Source organism: Diplotaxodon limnothrissa, linkage group LG1, assembly GCF_057381915.1.
Source record: "Diplotaxodon limnothrissa isolate DT_005_m linkage group LG1, D_limnothrissa_male_GT1.1, whole genome shotgun sequence".
Taxonomy (NCBI): Eukaryota; Metazoa; Chordata; class Actinopteri; order Cichliformes; family Cichlidae; genus Diplotaxodon; species Diplotaxodon limnothrissa.
The window spans coordinates 22,332,504-22,355,879 of NC_140596.1; the positions used below are offsets into that span (position 1 = coordinate 22,332,504).

Consider the following 23,376-nt stretch of genomic DNA (forward strand, 5'->3'; position numbering starts at 1 on the left):
CAGCAGATCTAACCAGGGATCATAAATGTTTATTTTAGAATTTACCAATGCCATTGCACTGCCATTCGTGCCATTGCAGCATGGGCGAGCCAACAGGTCTGAACTACAGATCTATTTAGAATGCATAGATGATATTAATATATATCGACAATTAATGCCTTCAGAGAGCATGGAAAGTGGATTTTTCCAATATATTTTACTGAAAGTGAAAATGTAAAACTGGAACTGCTAAGTTTTATTGTACGCACATGTATAACCATTACTGCCATTAAACACTCTTCACATTGCTAAAGCTTAAAAAAAACAAACCATAACTACAATTTATAATCAATAATCTAATGTATAATTAGTATAATTAATTCAGCATTCATTAACACTTAAACACTGCCTATTGGAACTTAGCATATGCATTCAAAACAGAGGTAGAAAGCCCTGTTTGGGGGGGGAGTTGCACGTTTCACTGATCTTTTGATTTCTGTCTTTCTCAGTTTGTGTAGAACAAATGCATTCTACTTTATTTATTTTGAGATTATTTTGTTACCTTTCAGGTGCAGCAGGTCTCTATGTAAAGAAAAAAAAACACCCTCTGACCTTTGTGTGCGCTCTGTTCCTTATGTGCACCACATATGATCGCTCCTGTGCCATTTTACTTTCTCACCCTTTCAGTCAAATTCGATCCAGAACAGCCCAAATGTGCACAAATTTGTAGCCTCCGTGCAATTTAAAACGTTTAAACTTTTCATCAAAAGTCATCACATTTCAGGCTAGAATGACATTTTAGTGTTTTACTGCTAATTTTACACATTTGTTACATTACATTTTCGAAAACAGAACAGTGTACTGGTGATAGACTAGATCAAAATGCATAAAATTGAACATAAAAGGCCATAGTGCTTGCTTGGTGCACATGCAAAGAAGGATAAAAGGAAGATTTGAGATAGTCCCCAACTCCAGCCTGATTTTATACTTAAATGCCAAATCACAAGTACAAAATAACACCTGTGTAATTACTGATGTTCTTTCCATAATAAAAAAAAAGAAAAAAAAAAGAATCAAAAATAATCCTGGAAAGTGACTTGATGCACTCGATAGCATTACCCATAAATGAAATTAAGCTAAAAATAACACTTTCTTATGGAGCCTATAAAAATGTGACTTTTTTTACTTTAAACACAATTTCAAAAACCTGTCTTAGCCATTTTTATGCCTTCCTAAAATTTGGTTGTTATACGCATCTTTTTAAATCTGAAGGGTGTATTCGCATTCTCTTACATCCTCATATAACTTAGCCGTTCGGCTTTACATGCTTGTGAAAATCCAATTTGCTTTGCCCAGGAAAAACTAATGAATATTTTAGGGGAGGCTCCTTTAAAAATGACATAGATATGTTTTTGTCAGCTCTCTCAATGGTTTACATTCTCTCTGACTGAAAGGAAGATTAATAAAACGATATACTGTTAAATGACTCAACTTGAACAAACCACTGGAAAATATGTAATTGAAAACACAGAGATTTTTGTACCTGTATATACAAACATACACTACACACACACACGAGCACAGCGCTTCCTTTTTTACCTTCCATTGCCACAAGCTAAATTCCTCAATTCATTAGAGGAGAAAAACACACAGTCCAACACTCACATGCATTCATCTGGCAAATGTGGCCTCAGGAATAATGATTTACTGTGGCTCATATTTCACCTGAGTGCACAGGGCAAACAGTTGACTGAAGTGTTGTGGAGAAAATGCTAACTGAGGCATTTTTGACTGGAGCAACTGGACAGATAACGTTTTGTGCTATTTGTGTGAACGGTTTGTATGTTGGGTGTAATAGACATATTATATAAAATACACAAACCTTTTGAAATACCCTCAAAATTAATGTCTTCCTTCTCCTTTCTAACGCTACATAAGCTCACTTTTGATGGGGAATGTTGCACAAATATGCAGTTGTGTCCAGTAGTATCAAAACCGCACTTTATAGAGGTCATTAAGACATTTTTTTTAAAGTGCACAAACATGTTTTGCAACAAACCCACAGTACTAAACAATCTGGGCTCTGTGCTCTCACTGTGGACCCCTTTCTGCTTGTGCAGGAGTATAGCCAGCACAGGTAGGGCCAGCATCAAATCAGTCTCAGCTGCCTCCTGCCCTGCCCTCTGTTCTCCTCCTAAAGAGCTTCCACTTATCTGCCTGCCACAGGACTGTATGTTTGCACTCGACCACTGTCACGTAGACACCATTCTCAAATTGATTGTGACAGTGCAAGAGCCCTGATTTTTCTGCTTCAGAATTCAAGCTGCCATTTCAACGCTAGTGTACAGCGTTAAGCTTTTTTCTGTCTTTCTTTTTTAGCAGATTCCAGCGGAATGAATACAGCTTGTGTTCCAATTTAGTAACTACATATTTTCCTCCAGTTTGAGTAAATGCTTGAGCAGTTTGTGTGTGTGCTTCTTCTTTTTTCTCTTCTTTTTTTTTTTCTTATGCCCCCATCGGGGGGCCAGTAAACTACCACTCAGCAGGGAAACTTAAATAGCTCTGTTGAGTATGAAGCTCAAAGACCCTGCACAGAGCAAGCCAAAAGACATATAAGCATATATGTGTATGTATATATGTGCATAATGAATGGTTATTATCAGTCACTTGTGATCATATAACAGATCTCTCTGAGATATATAATTATAAATGTCAACTGTCCAAGTTTCCTCAGCTGAAATCTTTTTATCTGTGTACTTCTTTCTTGTGCACACTTTCCACCTTGCCTCTTATTATCTGTTACTTTGTGTGGTTTGGAGCCTTTCCAGCTAGCCTCCCTTTCTTGCTCTGTGGTTTTGTTCAGGAGATTTCATCGTTCCTGCAGATTGACAGCTAAGCTCAGGTATGAAAACAAACAGTTAGCCCTGGAATTGACTGGTGAAAAGAAATCCGCCACTAATGCTCCTTCACAAGCTCTCCTTTTCGCCTCCCCGTGCTGATGCTAAGCCCTGACGGCGTACAAGAAAAGCCAGATGGAGATTTGAAATCATTAACCCTTAATAACACCCCTCTGTATGTCTGGGTTAAGCACATTGCCTCCACTGGATTACGCCACTTTCGACTTACACTAAAACACTAGAAAACATGCCTTTACCTCAAAACAGCACAATATGTATGAAACACGCGCATTACAATAGGCTGTAATTATACATCTGTCATTTGTAAGGGGAAAATGGTTGGTTGGGTTTGCGGACCTTGAAAAGAAAAATCTCTGATGTTGTTGATGCAGTTGTTTTGTTTGTTGACTGTACATGCGTGTTCGGCTCAAAAGGATAAAGTATTCGGGGCATGTTTGAACACAACTGCTGCAAAAGAATGTCTTTATTTTCACGGGCAAAGCCTCAGGTCAAATTCTCTCACACCTATTGTTTTTTTATCTCTTTCCTAAGAACAAGACAAAATCATTTCCTCACCAGTCAGATTCCACCACTTGCCTCTGCAATAACAATGGCTTCTCTTTCAAGGCTCCAATGGAACAATGTCAAAAGAGAGCCTACAAGGCGTTTGGTATAATTTGCGGAGGAATAAGTAAGCGATCTGCACAGAATATGCAAGGCCACTCTGCTACTAGGTACTGTAGCCTTTATCTGCATGTAAAGCTTTTTTTCTCCGCAACCTTTCATTCATTTATAACCTACAGATATGTTTGCCTTTTGTACTGATTTTAACCTAACAATTAATGGGACCTCTGATTCATCATAACACTTTAGATCTTAATCATAAGGTGTTTTCTGCTTGGTACCTTTGTTTGTGTTTTAATTAGGTGGACCTTGTGCATCTCCAACCCTGGGCCTCTTTTTAATTGCCCGTATTTACATCAGGCAGACATCAAACGCAGAGAGAGAGACATTTGTAAGGGTGAGCACAAAGCAGCCCTTTGAAATGTCTACAGTCATATGAAATGGCATGCTAATTAAAAATCTAAGGCTGCCTCTGTGATAGGAGAAGCATTTATATTTGTAACTGTGGTGTAAAGACTGTCTCCATAACTCATCAACAGACAGAGGCCATAATGTTTATTATCAGGCTCCCTACCTGTTTACAGACCACCAAGTAACCTTCCTTTTCCCATTCATCAAACAGAAAAAATGCCCTTCCTGTAATTTAACAGACCAGCTTTCAAAAGGCTAAATCATTTTAAACATTTTACCCCATGCACTTTGATCTCCACTGACACACAGTGTACTAGCACAGGTACAATGAATCGAGTTTAGCAAGCAACGATTTATCCATCACTTCATTAAGGTTATTGCTAATGAATATACTTATTAGAACATTCATCTGCTTTTTTTAACCTTTCTGTGCAGGTGGAGAAATTTAAATTAATCATTAAAGTTGAACGCTTCTGATATTTCCCATTTATGTTTTATGAAAAGAAACAATTAAGCAAATTATCAATATAACCTGTACCTTAATAAACTACGGCCCCCTTGTTTGTGAATTGTTTCCATGAAATGTTAATTAAAACGCTAGGTGCACTGATATAATATTATCTAAAGGGTTTCCAAGAAATTAAAGCAAGCCGCTAGAAGTTCTTAGTTGAAGGGATTTACTGGGAGCCACTGGCAGCCCAGTGTCAGCAGCCAGCTGGTATTGTGCTTCCCTGTGCTGTATAAACACAGCAGCTCGCTGTAACAGTCAGTGCTAAGGACTGAGCAGCTGCCCTGCCCATCCTCAGCCCACCTTCACGCTGTCATAAACAGAGATTTTGGGGGAGTGCTGAGTTGCTCTTTGCTGTGGTGCTCTCGATAGGCTGCACGGGGCGTTCACTGTCAGCGTCAAGGCATTCCACTCAAACGCAAGCTCACCGAGGAGACGACTCTGCGCGTCTCCGCACCCTCTCCTCTCCAAGCCGCTTCTCCCCTTTCAGCTCAGCCGTGGTCTGTTTACATCATGCACACTTTGGGTTCAACAATTACCAGAGCAGCATGAACGCACCGCATGTGCCAGAGCAGAGCAGCGAGGCTCAGGGCCGTCTGAAGGGACAACAACAATAAACTGCTGACAAGCAAAGAGAGCCTTCGACTGAGGCTAAATGGGCTGGAATTTTGAAGAAAAGCACTTTGGACAGAGTTGGGCATTCCAACAAAAGATAAGGGAGGAGAGAAATGAATGAGGAGGGCAGCCAAAGGCCTTTGTTTCATTTCAAAGTACAAGGCTTTTTCTGATATTAAACAGCACATATACTATGTAAGTCTGATAGGAATGAGGAACTCACGGGGTACTTCTATTCATACCTTTTACTTCTGCCAGCAGTTCACTTGTGTTGAGCCTCTCCATCTTCTCTTTCCAGTCTTTAGAAAGAAGTTTCTCCATGCACGAGGATTCTAAAAAAAGAAAAATTAGAAGGGAAATTTAAAGCCATTTGTAATATTTGACGTTTTTATGTATGTAATATTGTGCAAAGTATATAGTTTCGCTAGATGTCATAAATCCATATACTTAAATGAAAAGATGGTGAATCAGACGAAAGAGAGGTGTTTTATTTGATGGCATTGCGCGGGAAACATTAAAAAGAGACTCCGTCCGACAGCTGAGAGATGAGCTAGGGGTGGAGTGAGAAGGGAAGCAGGCATTGTGGGACTACCATAAGGGCAGAGACACACATTAAACGGGAGGCAAAGAGTTAGACTGGGTACGTCCAAACGTTCACATAGCTGCCAATGATGAAAACAATTAACATTTGTCCAGCAGACAATGAATCAGAGAAGGAATGGCTGCAATCTGCCATGCTGTCGCTGGTGTAGCTGATAAAGAACATACTGGGCTGGCTGACCTAGGCCTCCACCATCTCTGCGGTGCTTCGGGTTCAGCCTGTTCCCATCAAACAACAGTAGAGCAACCCTCCACTCTGAGCCTGCCTCTAATCTGAACCAGAGCAACACATCCAGTCCTATTGAATTATGCCTTTTAAAGCCGCAGCCTCGGTGCAATTCTTTGAGTATTTTGAGTGAAATATGAAAATAAATTTTACTGACTTATAATTAAAATAAGTTTTATAGAGATTGCATTTATAGATAGATTTTTGCAAATTGTATAATTAATATGGAGCAACATTTAAAGCTGCAAAGCTGCGGAACTCCATAATGAATAGTCTTACAAGCATATAACAGTGGATCATTCACAAACATACTTCTGGCAACACACGGGCAGAATTTATGGTTTTTTGTTTTACATAATGCAACGGAGGAGGAGTGAAGACTGAGAAAGCCCTGTCACGTGAAACATCTGGATTCTTCCAGTTTTACCACTATCATCCTTGGGATCAGAGGAGATTTATACAGTTGAGGATGTATACAAATGTTGCTTCCTTTTATCCTTCTGTATCATCTCTCGCCCGCTTCCACAAACCAAACACTGTTGCTCCTTCTGACAAACACACTGAGTTCAGAGGATCTGGGAGTAACAGGGGGTCAGTAGTTGTTGTGGCCTTGTTTAAGGGTGGCTTTCAGCGAGATCAAGCAGAGTCACCATTTTGTTTGATTGGCCACTTCCTCCAATGTGATGGGGGTCGACAGGACATCTTCAGCTCGGGGTCATTATAACATTACTTCTGCTTTATTGACTTTCCAATTCCCAACTCACAGTTTGTGCCCTTGACCCTAAGAGAGGGAGTCAGAAAAGCCTATGTGTTTTGTGTGTGCTTGTGTGTGTTAACTCCCTGCGTGGCACAAAGATCACAGATCTTAAAACAGGGTGTTAAGGGCAGGGGGAGTAGCGGAGCTCAGCTTTTCTTCCCTGCTTCTCACCCCTGGGTGAGAGGGCTTCCTCTCCCAGAACAACAAACTCCCTTCAAATCATAATCTCCTGTCAGACACAGCAACACCAGCGCTTGACATTTTCCCCCTGAAGCACAGACATATTTCAAAAAATGGTAAAAAGGGGAATTAAACAAACACGTCGAACATATGCTAATAAGCAAACATATGCTCTCTCGCTCTCTTTCTCTCTCACACACACACACAAACACACTCACTTTCATCACAGATGCTTCTCCAGCACTTGATCATTAAGGAATGCACCAACAGTTGGAGATAATGTGGTGCCAGCTTCCATTCTACTCCAGTCCTCCCCCTCCCTTCCACCTCCCTCCCAGGAGAGCTGCCGCTCCCTTACTTCTCTATCCCCTCTGCCGGGCCAGACACGACCTGCCAAGTCCTCCAACAGGAGAAACTACAGCTGGAATGCACTGCTGTCCTCCCTACCTTCCACCTGGGAAAGGTGAATAATGACCTGGATTAGTCCATAAAATAACTCTCAAACACCTTTCAGTGTTCAAAGTGTGAACAAAACAGGCAACCAAAAATGGATTTGGTAAAAGAAGAAAAACTTTTTGCGCAGGCGTGCTCGAGGAAAGCAGTAAATGAGTCAGATGTCTGGCTTTTTTCAAAGCACCCGTCCACGGCCTATTTTCCTGAAGAATTTAGATTAATCCGAGGAATGCTACTTCAGTTTCTAAAATGTCTTTCTGTTTTCCCAGGAGAAATTATAAATGCCAATGAAAACACTGGTTACCATCAACATACTAATTACTGTCAGCTTATGACAGGGTGTCAAAATTGATACACAGTTTATTCACCATAAAATAACAGATTATTTGTAATACAAGATTCACGCTTAACTCCTGATTGCTTTTTTTAAATACATACTCAGATGTTCTGAAAGGAAAAGTGGTAAACTTGTGAAGTTTTTCGTGTTTGGAAGACTTTGCTGCTCTTGTCCTTTCAAAGTAGGACATAACATACTAGGGAATTAGCTTAAACAAGAGAAGAGTCCAGCGAGTTTATTTTTATTTTCCTATGGGGGCTCTTAAATCTCTCACCCACCCCCACCCCATCCATTTTTTCTCTCCCCCTCTTGAGATAAAATGCTCTGTGGCTGGGGAGCAGGCCATTCAGCTGGGATGAGAATGGAATGAAAACAATAGCCCTTATCAGGCTCTTATTTACATTTTCCCAGCGTCCCTGCAGTAGACAGCTTGGCTTGTCACCAAGCCCAGATCGCCCCACTGGACCCAGACCAACTTCCTCCAGCCCCAGCGATTCCAGTGGTCCCTATGGACCCTTGGCACAGGCCCCCACCGCTCTGCAGCTAGCACAGATAGCAACATACAAGACAAAACTACTGGAGTGTGTGTGTCCAAGATGTGTTCCCAGTGAGAGGGGAATGGTTTCTTGACTACTAAGCCTGTCTGGGTCTCATTGTCTGGGGCTGGTGCTATATAGCTGGAAAAATGCCCTGAACTCTTTCCCAATTTTATTTTGCCAAAATGGCACGCAGAAGAAAGCGAATAGTCATTAACACTGCCAAATTCAATATGTTTAGCTACTATCAGGGGTGTCATCTCTACTATACAGCTCTTCTATGCAAGCATTGTGTGATCTTATTGATGTGGCTGAACAGGCACAGGGATTGAGACACACAGAGCTGCGATGATTGGGATAGATTAGGCTACATTTTTTTAAACTGTATTAAAAACAAACCTTAATGATCCCCATAAATCTTAACAGAAGAATGTTTCTAGGATGATATGTGACATAAACAAAGCTTTCAGCACCTGGCAGTCAGTGGTGCCAGAATATCATGTTCAGTATAAACCACAGAAGCTAAAAGACAGGTTACTACTATCTGTCCTGATACCGACTGACTCCCTGACAGTCTTGAAGAAAAATACTGATATTCCTGCTATTTGTCTGTCTTTCCCTGACGTATTTCGACCTCTCTTTCAGCACTTTCTCCACTCTTTTAAGGAAAAAGAGACCAATCCCAAATTTGTTTTGTTTTTTCTCAGATTTGGAAAAAGAGAAGACAGAAGAAAATTTTTGCTAATTAATCTTTTTATTGCTGCTGTAGACAGAAAAAGTCAAGTTACCAAGTGGTACATCAAACCGACTAAAAAAATGCAGTCACAAACACATCAGATCCTGTCACACTGGAATTAAATTGGACAGCAATAAACTAGATCTTAAAAATTAATGATATGGTACGGAGCCCCGCAGGGGACATGGGAGAAAAAAAAATCAAGACGGACTTTTGCGAGATCTCGCAAAACTAACTCGGGATCTCGCAAAACTTTTGCGAGATCTCGCAAAACAAACTCGGGATCTCGCAAAACTTTTGCGAGATCTCGCAAAACAAACTCGGGATCTCGCAAAACTTTTGCGAGATCTCGCAAAACTTTTAGCCGCATTCTTCCCATTAGCTCGAAGCTAACGGGAGGTCGAGACCTACTACAGCTGGGAGGAACACTGCTTTCCCGGCACATCGTGCCTCGACCTCCCGGTCGGCTTCGGGCTGGCGTCCGAAGAATGCGGCTAAAAGTTTTGCGAGATCCCGAGTTTGTTTTGTGAGATCTCGCAAAAGTTTTGCGAGATCCCGAGTTAGTTTTTCGAGATCTCGCAAAAGTTTTGCAAGATCCCGAGTTAGTTTTGCGAGATCTCGCAAAAGTCCGTCTTAATTTTTTTTTCTCCCATGTACCCTGCGGGGCTCCGTAATATGGAGCTATGGAGTACACTGTGTATATTAAAGTGAGTACTCCACCACAGCTTGGGTTAAAAAAAAGCCCATCTCAGTTTTGTTTTTTTTTTGTTTTTTTTAAATATTATCCTTTACAATCCCTAAAAAGTTGAATATAATAAAGTTTTTGATGCAAGAAAACACGTCGTCATGTTTCAAAAGACCACGGATACCTCAAAGCACAAGAATGGTTTGTTACAACATGAAGCGATGGGTGTTTTATTACTCTGTGTTGTCAGCAATGAAAAGGTTTCAACTGCCTGCCACCACAGTTTGAGCTGCTCTGTGAGCTCCATTCTCCTGGGAGAAAGATGATACTTGTGTTTGAGTGTTTGTTGTGTTGAAAAGCTGTTGGCAGAGTAGAGAGGGCTATCTAGGAGGGTCAAATTAGCTATAAGTCATGGATAAGAAACTAGGAGGACCTCCCCTTTAGCATTGGCCTTGTATATCAGTTGTCTCAGCCTCAAGGGGAAACGTGTAATTACCAAATCAATGATCAGCTGACACTGACCGTATAAATAATGTCCTCCCCACAATGGAGAGGATGAGACAGTGAGGCAAATAGGGAAACAATTTAGCATTTGCAGTGAGGGGTGGATGGACAGAGGAAAACGAGTAGGTTTTATACAATTTGGCTTAATCCAATTATAGTCAAATTCCACCTATCAATTCGTCCATCCATGCATCCATGCATCCATCCATCCATCCATCCATCCATCCATCCATCCATCCATCCATCCTCACTTAAACAAAACTGACAAGTTTAAAAAAAAAAGAGTGAGTCAAAAGTAAATTTCACATAAAACTATACCATAATTGTAACCTAGTGATGATTGGTGCTTTCTAGGCATCCCATAAAGTTCAAAGGTCCAATAAAGCAGTGGGGTGAGGAATACCCACTAATGTTTTGATTGAAAATTACACAAATCACTGTTATTTTACAGAGGATTATAGAGCCATAAATTATCCATAAATGATTATGATGATATTAGCACATTTGATTTACTTCATTGTGTCGACTTTATCGTATGATTGCACATGCAAAAAATATCTGGGCAAATTCTTAAAAAAGAAAAAAAAACTGGAAGCATTTAAACAGCTTAAAAAAGGCTGTCACATTTGTTACATTCCTACTTTTAGTGTTAGACACAGTATAATCCTTTGATTCAGGCATAGATTCTGTCTCAGAAATAAAGCTGCCAGAATCTCAGTCAGACAATGATAAGCTAACGTCTAATTTCCCATCCACTCCGCACTGCACGGGAAACAAATCAAAAGTCGAGATTGATAAAAATGAAAATGACTGTGACACACTCCAAGGAATCCTTTGAATATCTTAATCACAGACACACTAAAAACAAGACCCCATCATCAAACCAAATAAAACATAATAATTACAAGAGGCAGCCAGGGAAGTGAAATGCAGAGAGAAAACATGTTTTTGTCATTCAGCCGGTAGTCCCTGAGACAACAGCTGTTGGATGCTGCAAATACTCCTGAAGTCTCCATAATCATGCCGTTATTGAAGTGAGGACAAAAAGGGCACTAATTGCAAGGGAGCAATCGGAACGCAATAGGTTACACACCCGGGTGATGCTGCACAATGCAAACGCTAAAGAGGGAGCTGGGGTGGGTGGTGGTGGTGAGTGGCTGGGGAGGGGGGATCGGGAGGAGGGGTGCATTCTGAGCACAACACTGCGTTGTCGCTCATTTTCAGGCAATTACCTTTCCTCGTTGTCAACAGTTGTAATAACCTCTACCATTTCCAGAATACTCGTTGGTTCTGTTGAATAATTCTGTCTTTTTATATGTAATTACGAGTGCCGGCATGCGTAAATAAAAAGGTCCGGCTCCTTGAGACATGGCGCTGTATTGTGGAGCACCTGCACCTCGTGGTGGGCTTTCTTTAACTGACACCTAATCATTATTCCACTTGGTGAACATTTCTGTTAGTCACTATTACACTATCCTATTTGGTCATGTAAATAGTTGCTATAAATATAACATAGGGTAACCGAGACGAGGTTGGGAAAGAAAGCATATGTCCTGTGTTTTATGTCCTTTTTCCTTTCCATCGTGTTTTCCCTACTTCTTAGCTGTAGCAATGCAAAAGTCAGCTTTTAGTCTCTCTCGCTGTCTTTTCTTTCCTTTTTATTTGATAACTTTAAGGTCTTTCAATAATTTGGCATTTTACGCTTTGCAGATGCTGAGTTCAGGGAATGGATTAGCAGTGTTAGTATACAGCAGTTCCCACAGAATGCACTTCAGTCATAGTCATCCTGTTATCAAGTGAATGATTCAAAATTAAATGTGGGCTGAAATGCTTTGACAACCACAGACCAAAGCTGTTACTACCTTGCAGTTTTGGACACTAACTCATCCCTTTCCCCTGTTTTTTTATTGCCACTGACCAGCGTGTTAATCCCACACAGTTGACCTGCCTATTCTAAGAAACAGTACACACACACCCAGCACAATGACCTCTCTAAATAGGACACGTGTCTATCAAGCATATATGAATTAACCATCCCCAAGAGGCTTCACCTCCTGAGCTGAGCAGCATGTGACCTCTCCCAATCCATTTTACTGCGGCACTCTGTGGCAATCAGGCTTGAATTATTAAAGTGAGCAGTGAGCAATGATCAATTCATTGCGGCCCTTGCTCGCAGACTGCCCGGCCGTACTTCAGCAGAAATGACATTGAGAACACTTGAGTATGCTTCCAGACAATGCACATAAATGTGAAATATGCCAGACCCAATATGTCAATAATCATAACTGTACAGGCTGAGGCCATGTCCGGGTTAATCCTACGGAAATGATGTTGGGTGACTGTGAGGTGAGCAGGTTTCACAAATACGTGGCCTTTCTTGACCAAAAGAGGGGAGAAGTGGCTGATACACACGGAGGAGAGCTGTGCAGAAGGCCGGTGGCGTTGCTGCTTCTGAATAATCTTACATACAGTAGCCTGAACAAACACTACCAAAAGAACTGGAGGACTTAAACAGGGTAGGGGCCAGAAAATTCAGTTAATTGTAGTCTTACCTCCTTCTTTTTACACAAATTAGAGAGGAGAAAAACAACAGCAAAGAAGTTAAAAGAGAGAGGAAGATTGCACGCAAGTATGCAACTCAAGGAACCTGGAAGTAGGAGTAGGGCAAGGAAAAAAAAATAATCAAAACTTCGCGAGGAGGAGATGAGGAGCCAAGATAAACCAGTACTCAGAGCCCCCAAAACTGCAATCTCCCCTTAAGCCGGAGAGTGGCAGCTGGCAGAACAGCTGGTGAATAGGATTAATGTCAGAAGAATGAAATAAAACTCAACATATGTCCGAGCCTGAGGTGTTGGGACTGTGGGTGATTGTGCCCCCGATGGATGCCATGTGTGCAGCTGGAAGGAGCTGCTGTGCTGCTCTGCTTTCTACCCCACAAGGTCACTTTTAAGAACTAGGACCATTAAATGCTTGAATAGCAAAATGAACTTTTCATTCCCTCTCCTCTCTGCTCCTTTGCTTTAAAGTCTCTATTCAGGCAGCAGAGGGATTCTATTGAGCACCGCTATCAATACAATGCACTCTAAAATTCGTCAGAGAAAGAAACAATTGCTGCTTTGATTGAATTAAGAGAGACCAAATAGGGCACGGTAAAAGAATCAGACAAGGTTAAAGTGAAATGGAGGTTTTATTAAGATGGAACAAAATAAAACACAATTTATTCATCCAATGTCCTTCTTTACACAATTTCTGACTTGAGGAAAAAAATACTTTTATTAAGTAAGATGCCTTAAAATTTCTTTGCTGCAAAATGAGCTCATTTATTTGTTAGCAGGATATCAATAGTGCAGAAAGGCACAAAAGCGAGGGAGTACAGGAGGAAGATGGAAAAAGTAAATCAGTTGTGATTGAGTGTGAGTGTGTTTGGTTTACTAGAAAGAAAAAGTGGACTTTACTTTTGGAGTCGAAGACGATGCTGATTAAGGGATCAGCACTTGGGAACATGAACATTACAAGAAGAAATATGTAGACTAAATTTCAAATTATAATTTCCATTTGATGTTGGTAATCATTACGGTCCACACACTGTAATAAATTATAATAATTTCATACAAAAATCAAATTACTGGGTACCTTGCATTGGAGAGAGTTTTTTGGGGGGGTACCATGCAATTTAACTGTCAGATATAAACTTGCCTGCTAATCAATGCCCGAAAACATTCACATTTATTCATCTATGTTAAATTAATAGATGTGTGAAGACCACGTGTAGTACTGTGATCATGGCGGTTCAGTGTTGATTTTGTAAATTAATGGGTGTCTGAATATACAAGGACAAAAAGAGACTAATGGGATTCACATGAATGCGTTACAGTTTGCAGGGAAACCAAGTGTCTGCCACTGCACAGACAGTGGACAACAACCACGGTACTCCTCAAACACTTCAAAGATATTCAAAAAGAAGCAACCTCTATATAAGTGTTCTGGGTAATATACTACTTTATACATAATACAACACACTGTGAATGTGTCATTTTGTGTGTCTTGCTCATTTTACTTTAAGCAAACAATGTGTTTGGGGGGGATGGGTGGCTGCAGCGGGTGGTGGATATGGTTGTTGGAGGCGATCTGAACTCACAGTGAGGGAATTATTAATTTCCACTTCTCAGTTCGGGTTTTTTATCCCCAAATAGCAATTAAAGTTGTTTATTTAATCACATAACCAACTTTGTTTACGAAGATGCCAGAGTTCAGGATGTACAGATACAGCTTACTGGACTGTAAGACCAAAGGTCACTATTTTTAGATTAAGTTTTAAGCTCTCTGAGAAAAAAAGAGATGCCTGCACCCCACAAAAATCCCCTTTTTTCCTTTAAAAAAAAGTCTGACGTTCTAGGTCTTTTTAAAAATTAGATCAACTGATCAACACCGATCAACTGATGAACAATTAAAATACACTAAAAAAATGTACAGTCAAACCGCCAGTTGGAGAAATCATGACGTTACCATAGCGCTTCTAAAGGTTAAGTATTCCAGCTCCTAGAAAGTCTCCATTCATTTCCCCTCGGTACATTGAGCTAAGTGTCTTAATGTGCAGCAACAATAGAAGTAATATGTATCTTTTCCCTTTTATTAATATGGGGTACGGAGCCAAACGGACTATAACATGCTGGCAAAGTACTTTTAAAAAGTGATGACATTAGTCAGCTGACTGTGCATTAACACCCTTTGTAATGCAATAAAAAACAATTTCCGTTCATTTGTTCTGACATGTTCGTTACATCTCCCTGTGCGTGTAATATTATTGAGCAAGGAGAAAGAAAACAGCATTGTGTGGGAGGAAAAGATTGTTCCATCGCTGCTGATTAAATAATCTCTTTGTTCAGTACGCAGCACGTCAAAGTTTGATCTAATAAATTCACGTTTGCTTTTTTCCTGGGAGAAAACAATGCAAATATGTTAATAGGTTGCACATACACTAGTTGTCATGTTTGGCTGTGTCAAGGCGGATCTCTTAGCTGGATGGCTGACGTATTTCTGACTTACAGAACAAGTCTGAAATGTGCTCTGAAATCATTAGCAGGCAACAGAGGCCGTCGGTGCCCAGGGTGTAAGTTACACTCACACTATTTTGATCCTCGGTCAGATGACACCGATTCTTTGTCAAGTTATGTGTGGAGAATGCTTGGGAGCTGAATACCATAGCTAGGACAGCGATACTTAGCTGGCACACAGTTTTCCCAGTGTAACCCAATTGCAGACGCACGCAAATGTGCACACACTGCAAGGTACACACGCCCTCACTCTGCCCCACATCCCACTGAGGAATAGCCCCTGTCCTTTCCATTTCTGATTACCGCAGCCCATCCTCCTCCAGTTTGCCACATATATGACCCTTATCATGTTCCTTTTCCTGCAAAACTGGCCTTTATCTCCCGCTTGTGTGCTTCATGATCCCGGGACAAATTTAGCACCTTTAATCACTCCTGTCCTCTTACGTATCAGCATCCCTGCTTTATTACAAAAACATTTGCGGCGCATAAAACATTCAGGCCATCACAAACTACAGCTGATTTTATCACCACGTCACTCATACACAGCACACTGATAAATCTAACAAGAAGCGTTTGTTCAAATTCTTCCAGACCTTTACCGCAGAAGCTGTGATGTCACTGATTGCATTTCTAGACTGTTTGTTAAAAATGCAATTGACGAGGCATACCTACAGCCAGCGTGTGGGTGTATGAGCATATAAGGACAAGCAAGCCTCTGTGCAACCCTGGCTGCGATTTGTCTCTCAGAGACACCCGTTTCCTCCTATCAAGGGGTTCCTGTGCAGCCAGTAAGCCAGGATCACAATGGGTGTTTTGTGCTGCATGGGTGCAGGGGGACATGCTCAACAGCTGAAACCCGGGAAGATGGCCCCTGGAATGCTTCACAGCAGTTGCTACTGTTGACTAATCGGAATATGAGAACTGGGGAAGGTGATCTTGAATGCGAAGAATGGCACATTGAAGAAGCAGCTGCTTGTTTTGTCATCTGAATGACCAAGACAGCAGAAAGGGTTCCCGTTTTAAAAGGGGCAACAAAATCTATATCTTAGCTTGTGTAAAGTGAAACCTGCACAGGCCTCCGTTGCCCTATGGGGATATGCCTGTGTTATGTGAAGGCTCTGTTTTGGAACAGATAGTAAATACATAATTCAGGAGTGGACCAGGCTCTCTGAGCTGCCTATTCCCATCATGAAGCCACTCCATTTAGCAGTGGGCTCTGATCTCAACCTGGCAGAGGAACAACTTTGTCACTGGAGGGTAAAAAAGGATTGAAGACAAAATTTACAGAAGGAGGAGGGAATGAGGTGCTCTGGACAGATAGGGGTGACAGAAGGGGAAAAAAAACACTGAAAAAAGACAGAACGGAGGAGTAAAATGGGGGGTGGGGAGATGGGATGGGAGGAAATACAGAAACCAGAGAAGAAGGAAGAAGATGGCAAAGTAAGAATAGGGAGGAGTGAAGGGCAGGGTAACCCTTTTTTGTGAAAGTTCACATGTCAGGCTGGCAGGCTGCTCGCGGCAAACAGCCGAAAAATCTATTTAACGTCTGCTTCACGGGGTGACAAGAGGGTTGATTGGCAGAGAGCAGAGAGCCACTTTTGATCATGTGTCCTAACAAGCGATTCCAGCTCATGTCTCCTCAGCCTGAACAGAGCTACATTACCTATTCAAACAAAAGTGACAGACCAGAGCACTGCTCCGCTGAGCTGGTGCACCACACCACAGGCCAACAGAGTGCAGACACACACACACACTTTCACACACACACACACACACACACGCACATATATACAGGAAGCACTCCCCCTGACATACAGTACTGGATGTAAGCATAAACACAACTATCAAGTAATGACCCTTTGATCAAACAGACAACTTAAAAGAATTTGTTAAACTATTTTAACAACAGTGAAAAAAAAACTTTGCAGAAGGTGGAAATAAGGCATACAGAGGAGATGCAGATTCTTGGCTAATCGTTACTTAACCTGTGTATGCTAACGCCAAGAGGGTCCCAGCTTTATATTGTCCAGCTGATGCTGCAACGAAAGGCAGCGTTGAGCTATGTGTGAAGAATGCCTCAAAATCTGCAACCAAGGCAACTGGGTTTCCAGCCCTCATTGCATATGCATAGAGTCAGAGGCTCATGCTCAGATCATTATAACAAAGATTCCTATTAATTAGGTGGGATAAAGCAGAACCAGATGACATGGCAGCTGGGATGAGACGAGAGGGGAGAAGGGCGGGAACTAAAAGAGGAGGGGAGAAAGTGCAGCAGTCTGTTTTTTTGGGGGAGGTGTATTTTTGCCGGTATAATGTATATTACAGGTTATAGATATACACGAAAGAAGGAAAACCTTTAAAAATTCTTTTAATGCTGCATTTAAAGAAAATGGGAATCAAAAAATGTCTGTTAATGCTGTCAAGCATCTGCAGCCAATTGCTGTTGAGTCTCCATGTAGAGTCAGAAGAGGTTGTGACACTGACAGGGGAAAGTGTTACAACAGAGTCAAGAGTTCATCAGTGCTAATCAGACCACAGGCTTAGAGCTGATCCTATTCTCTTCCAAAGCTTTCACCCATCCCTGAATCTCATTACACGCCGTGTTGTAATAGAGGATAATGACCTGGGGCTACTCACACAATGCTGATCGCTCCCCCCACACTCAACCTACTGCACAGTCATTATACAGTGATAATACACAATCTCGCCAGGGGGATTACACTTACAAATAGAGAAGAGGTGATAAAGGCAGAAGGTGAGGAAGACACGTCTATGTAGTGGCACTGAGCCACACACCGTTTGCACATATGACCAAACACAATCCTTCCAGCGGCACTCCCCACTGTGCTGCTCTATGTCACCGGCAAAGGTTCGGTAGGGGGAACTCTTTTCTTAGTAGAAGGATATTTAATTCCTTTCACCTCAGGATAAAAAGCAGTTGCAGTTTGGCTGGTGGTACGGCTTCCCTTTGCTGAACTAATTAGCCATGACTTTGTCAAAGGACTCCAGGTGTTGGCTGTTCTGCTAATGCACCTAGTGTATCCACTCTTACTGTTCTTCAAAGGCTGCAGTCTTAGAATATCTGTCCATCTCAGTGTCTTGACACTTGTGTTATTGTTATGTTTTAGATAAAAGCTGCAGATTACATGTGAAACTATCCACTATCAAATATTCTCAGGTCACCCCTTTTTCCCAGTACGGTTTACTGAATAGAAGTCTAAGAACCGAGCCGAGCGTATTGTAATGCTGAACACTATGGCTTTTGTAGTCAGCAGTGGTAAAAACAGAGTAAAGCTCAAAGGTTGGTTTTTTTTTTTAAATAAAATATATAGAATATTGATTTTTCTTTCAGCTTTCATTTAAAATAAAATATAATAAAAAACAATATTTCTTAACTGCCCTAATACATGGAAATAAGCTGCTTGTGTTTTAATATTAGTCTTGGATGGACTGGCAAGGTTTCAACAAGTAGATAGTGAGCCTGGAAAATCCCTAAAAGGTAAAACGGGATGCTGAAACCCAATTACCCGTCCTTGTCTTGGGGACGATCATAAAGACTGTACACACAAGAGTTTCTGTGTTGACTTGCGCAGTATTGATTCATACTTTAGTGCATTATATAAAACTGCTCTAATTGCATGTGAATCAAATCAAGGTCACCTTGGGTTTTTATAATCAAGGCTATTTTTCTTTTTACCCTAATACTTTATACTGACATTTTTAACTCTTGACAAGTGCTGTCTGGAGACTTATCCATAAATAATGCATTTACAATACCTAGTAAATAAACATGGGGCACAATCGTTAGCCCTGCTGGCAACTGGGCCTGATAGAGCTTTTACAGCAAAGGTGACTATTCAGCTAAATGCAGTGCTCGCTGCTGGGAGGACATTTTCATTCATTAGCACAGTCACAAGCACTTAAAGCACTTTAAGGACCAGAAATGGAGAGTAAAGGTGGAAGGATAGAGAGGGTGAAAGGGTACAAATATACAGAGATGAAGGGATGAAGGAATAATAGCTAATACTGAACAGTGACTCTTTTTTTTATTATTTGTATGTTTGAAAACAAAGAAATTATTTTCATGCATAGAGTGGATGAAGTCAAAAAATTACCATCTGTTATTTTAGGGGCTGTCTGTATACCTTCATTTCTACCCCAATAATTCATGTACTGTATTTTTAGGTTTTGTTAAGGCTTTGAGAAAGCTGCCGCTAACAGCCAGCTGTCATTTGTGGTTCTTGCAGTACAGAAAAAATACCTCTTAAAAACCCAATAGCCAGGAAACCAGAAACAGCTATTGAAGACTGTCAACAATAAATGGCAAAGAAGCTTTTCAGAGCAAAGTTTTAGAAAATATAGGTTTTATTTTCCATCTATGAGCAATGTAGTGTGAGAAGTGTATCGCAGATCATTTGCTGTCCCTCTACAATTGATGTTACTAGAGTTATCTTCAGTCCATCACGACAATGAGCCATCTTGACTAGACAAGGAAGGCCAGAGAAGAATGGTACCAGATGGTGAGGAGTCTCTGAGGACCTCAGTGACCCCGGCCAGGCAGACATCAAAGCAGCAGAATTAGACACAACAGTTGTCATGTGTAGATAAGCTACATATTTAGCTCATCTGTTGCTTGTGGTATATTAGTAACATCATTAAGACAACAAATGGCATTCTTGCATGTTCTCTACTACATTAATCCTGCCCTTTTCATTTCCAACTGTGTCTCTGACCAGAAACAAAGACATATGATTAAGATCTCTCAAAGGTTTCTCTGAGATTTTCCTTGGGCAGTTTCTCAGAGTCCCTCTCCCCCATTTTACAGTAATCACATATCATCACCACTGAGGCTTCCTCAAGTGCTCTCCAGGAAAAAAGTCTCCCACAATTCTTGCAGCTTGGGGACAGCACACCGAAACTCTTGTATTCTGCGTGTCTCCAGCTCAGAAACTAATTTCTACCAACAAGGGAGTTTATTTTGGTGGTGAGGATACACAACACATGAGGCGGACCAAGTCACTATTATTAACAGGAGATTAAAACAGCTGTATGGTACTCTAAAGCACCCTCTCCTCCCTGCGCCAACATAAGGCACTGGATTACAAGCTGCACTTGACCATTTAAATTACTGCAACAACCAGCCTTCACCAGCTGGGGCTCATTACCATAATGCCCGCTGTCGCTACCAAGAGCACTGACGGTCTTGCCCTGAAAATCAACTCCACGAGAAGCAGGACATATGAATTTTTTTATACCTTAGGGTAAAACTCAGCAGTAATAGCAATACCAACTTTGTCCTAACCAGAAGCTGTCCTGCTCGGGGAACTCCTTTATGTCTCGCCATATCTGTAGATCAGTAGCAGCAAGGATACCGGATATCCCTAAAATTATGTCTGCATTAGAGCATTTAGTAAAAATGGCCCAAAAACATGGGCGAGACAACACAGTATATTTACTGTCTGAACTGAGATATTTATTAAGAGCTTCTTTTTTTCAGTGTGTTGGTAAATTGCCAATACGAGTGGCCATTAAATCATAATAAAAAACAATTATTAAACTAATAAACCTACCCAGGTCTAATTTGTAATATAGATTTTTTGTATTCAGTGAAATATGGACCGACTTCTAATATCTAATGACAACACAAATAATCAGTCTCATATCAGGATGTGGCTAAACGATTAAGTGATGAGAGGCCTGTGACGCTCTGATACAAAGATCGCCGAACGAACACTTAAAAAAGAAGTGGCAAATTATTTTTAGGCTAACAGAGGTCTAATTTATTCGTCTGATGAAGTGCTTAAGCTAAGAGCTCCCCAGACACTAAATGAGACACATGCATTCCCAAGGGGGTTTAACATTTGATTGGATGTAGTTATATTACTACAGCCCTAATTAAGAAGGGGGATGTGTTTCAGCAGCTCTTTCAAATATTTGTTTTTCCGCCATACTCTTGATAGACTGCAGGCTGTAGGAGGGAGAGCCAAGCAGGGTGAAATGGTAGCAGATATGATAGAGACCCAACAGTCTTATCGCAGAAAGGGATTTCTTTTTTTCCCCCCTCTACCTCTACTTTTAGGAAACAAAACAACAACAGCAACAACAAAAAAATCTTTCAGCTGTTCACGGTGCGCTGAATAAGATGAATTAATTATGCACACGAAACAGGTAAAATCCTTGAGAAGGGCTTGGGTTGTTTGTGGTTAGCAACCTTTGATGAATAACTGTGCATGGTGAGAAGTGTTCTTGTGTAGCAAAATAAAAAGGAGGTAATGTTCCTGGCATCAGGTCAGCACTATAAGTTTTATAGTCAAAGAGTTTTCCTTGGCGTGGACGAAGACCACACTTATGCTGAGGTGCACTGCCACACAGTCTTTGTCATGTTGGAAGAAGTTCAGAACAAACTGGAAATACTGTAACGTCAGTATTCCCAGCTTTGAGTGTGCCCGCATGAGTGTTTGAGACAGAGAGAGATACAGGAGAAAAGAGGCAGACAGTCAGCAAGCGTGAAAAACTATTAAAGAAACAGGAAAATGTGGAAAGATCGAGGACGCTTAAGGGGGAAGAAGGTAAAGTATTCCTGTGCCCATACATACACACACACACACACTTGCACGGACACACACACACACACATGAGGAGTCATACCGTCTTGCTCTGTCTTTGTCATCTCCTCTAGCTTCTTCTGCTTCAGAGTGTCCACTACGTCTGCCAGGCTTCCTTTGCGGCGCTCTGGAGTTCCAAACGCTGATCCGCTCAGCAGGTCACTTCGCTCCCGGGCCCCCTCCTCAGGCTTGTGTGGGGAAGTGGAATTGTTCCGGAAAGAGTACAGGGAGCATACTTTATTGCTGTCAGATTCCTGTAAGACAAACAGAAGTCGGGAGGGGAGGCAACAAGGGATGGGATTTGTATTAAGTGATGAGTGGGATTCTGTGTTCTGTCAGTGGCTCTATTCAGTGTTTTGACAGTTTTTCATTCAAATGCAGTGATTGCTAGGTTTTTGCAGCTAATGGGCGCTTTGGCCATATTAAATGGCTCTTCTCTGGCTTTTCAACACGGCAGCTTCTGCAGTCTCAACAGTGATAGCTGCTCTGATAAATGAAATATGACAAGTGAAAAATTGAGATGAAATGATGAGGTACACTTTCATGGGGGTATATCCATAATGTGCTCAGGCTTTACTTTTCATCTGCGGAGACTACACAGAGAAACCGCCCAGCTGTAATCTCTCAAATTGCTGTTGAGTGTGCATTTGTGTTAGGGTGACTGCTGTGTAATTTGTTCATTTTCTAGTGGAGAACTATTCTCAGCTGAGTGCCTCGAGCCGTCGTAAATCTGTGTCCTGTCTCAAGCTGTTGTTGTTTTTTCGTCCCACCTGTGTATGGTTTAGTATTTAACTAAGGGTCCTGTCTCTGGCTGACTGGCTGAGTGTTCCCGGTGCACAAACGGAGACATAAAGGCATGGGGGAGAAGAATGGGGGAGGGCTTCAGGGGAAGAGACAGAGAGAGTAAAAGAGAATACTCTGCACATGGGAGTGTATAGGCAGCGCACAGACGATGGCTGAGGATTGCGTCTGACAGAAGGTGGTGTTAATTATGGTTTGTGCAGTCTGAGAAAGCAGAAGGTAGCTAAGCAGCCAGGAGTTGCAGCCTTTAACAGGGGAACAGTTACTGATTTAAACTTTCGCCTGCACAGAGAAGATCTGAATCCAAAATATACTGCAAGCCTGTCATACAAAAAACAAAAAAACAGGGAGCTTTAATCAGCACCAGTGTGATAAGAGTGTATTACAGCATGGTTAAATGATGCAACCATGTCTGGAGTCGCTGACAATCCCAAATAAAAAGTCGGGAATGCAGTAAACCAGGCAGGAGTGTTGACAGTGCCGAGTTCTCATCCCTGTGTGGCATGTTGAGCTCGAGGCAGAGTTTCAGTGGAGTGTAGGGTGGTCTGGTACCAAGTGCCAGGGTGGCACGACTGACCGGCCTACTCTGCACCTCCCAGCCCAGCGCTGGATCATTATGCAGCATGGCAGAGACAGTTGAGAGTGCTTGAGGGGAGTGGAGCAGTGCTGGGTTAATCAGCTGGCGTGGGTTCAGGGCACAGCCCACACAGAGCCATGGCACAGCAATAGAGTCAGGTAATCAGCAAAGGCAACACTCTAATTCCTTCCACCTTATGTCCTTTTCTTTTCTTCATCCACCTTCTTGCATTTGACCCTTTTTTCTTGTTTTTTCCCTTTTACTCTCCTTTTTAGTTCTTACTCCCACTTA

At 41.6% G+C, this 23,376-nt stretch overlaps 1 protein-coding gene across 5 annotated transcripts in view; it reads right to left on the minus strand.

The window, feature by feature from the left end:
* The window catches only part of sox6 (SRY-box transcription factor 6), a 133,179-nt gene that overhangs the window by 60,707 nt on the left and 49,096 nt on the right, over positions 1-23,376 (minus strand). For all 5 annotated transcript variants that reach the window (XM_085342992.1, XM_085343063.1, XM_085343216.1 and 2 more), the window contains 2 exons: positions 21,751-21,961; positions 5,277-5,366 (listed from right to left, as the gene is read on the minus strand). In XM_085342992.1, the coding sequence (XP_085199118.1) occupies positions 5,277-5,366; positions 21,751-21,961 (301 nt within the window). The remainder of the gene's footprint in view (positions 1-5,276; positions 5,367-21,750; positions 21,962-23,376) is intronic.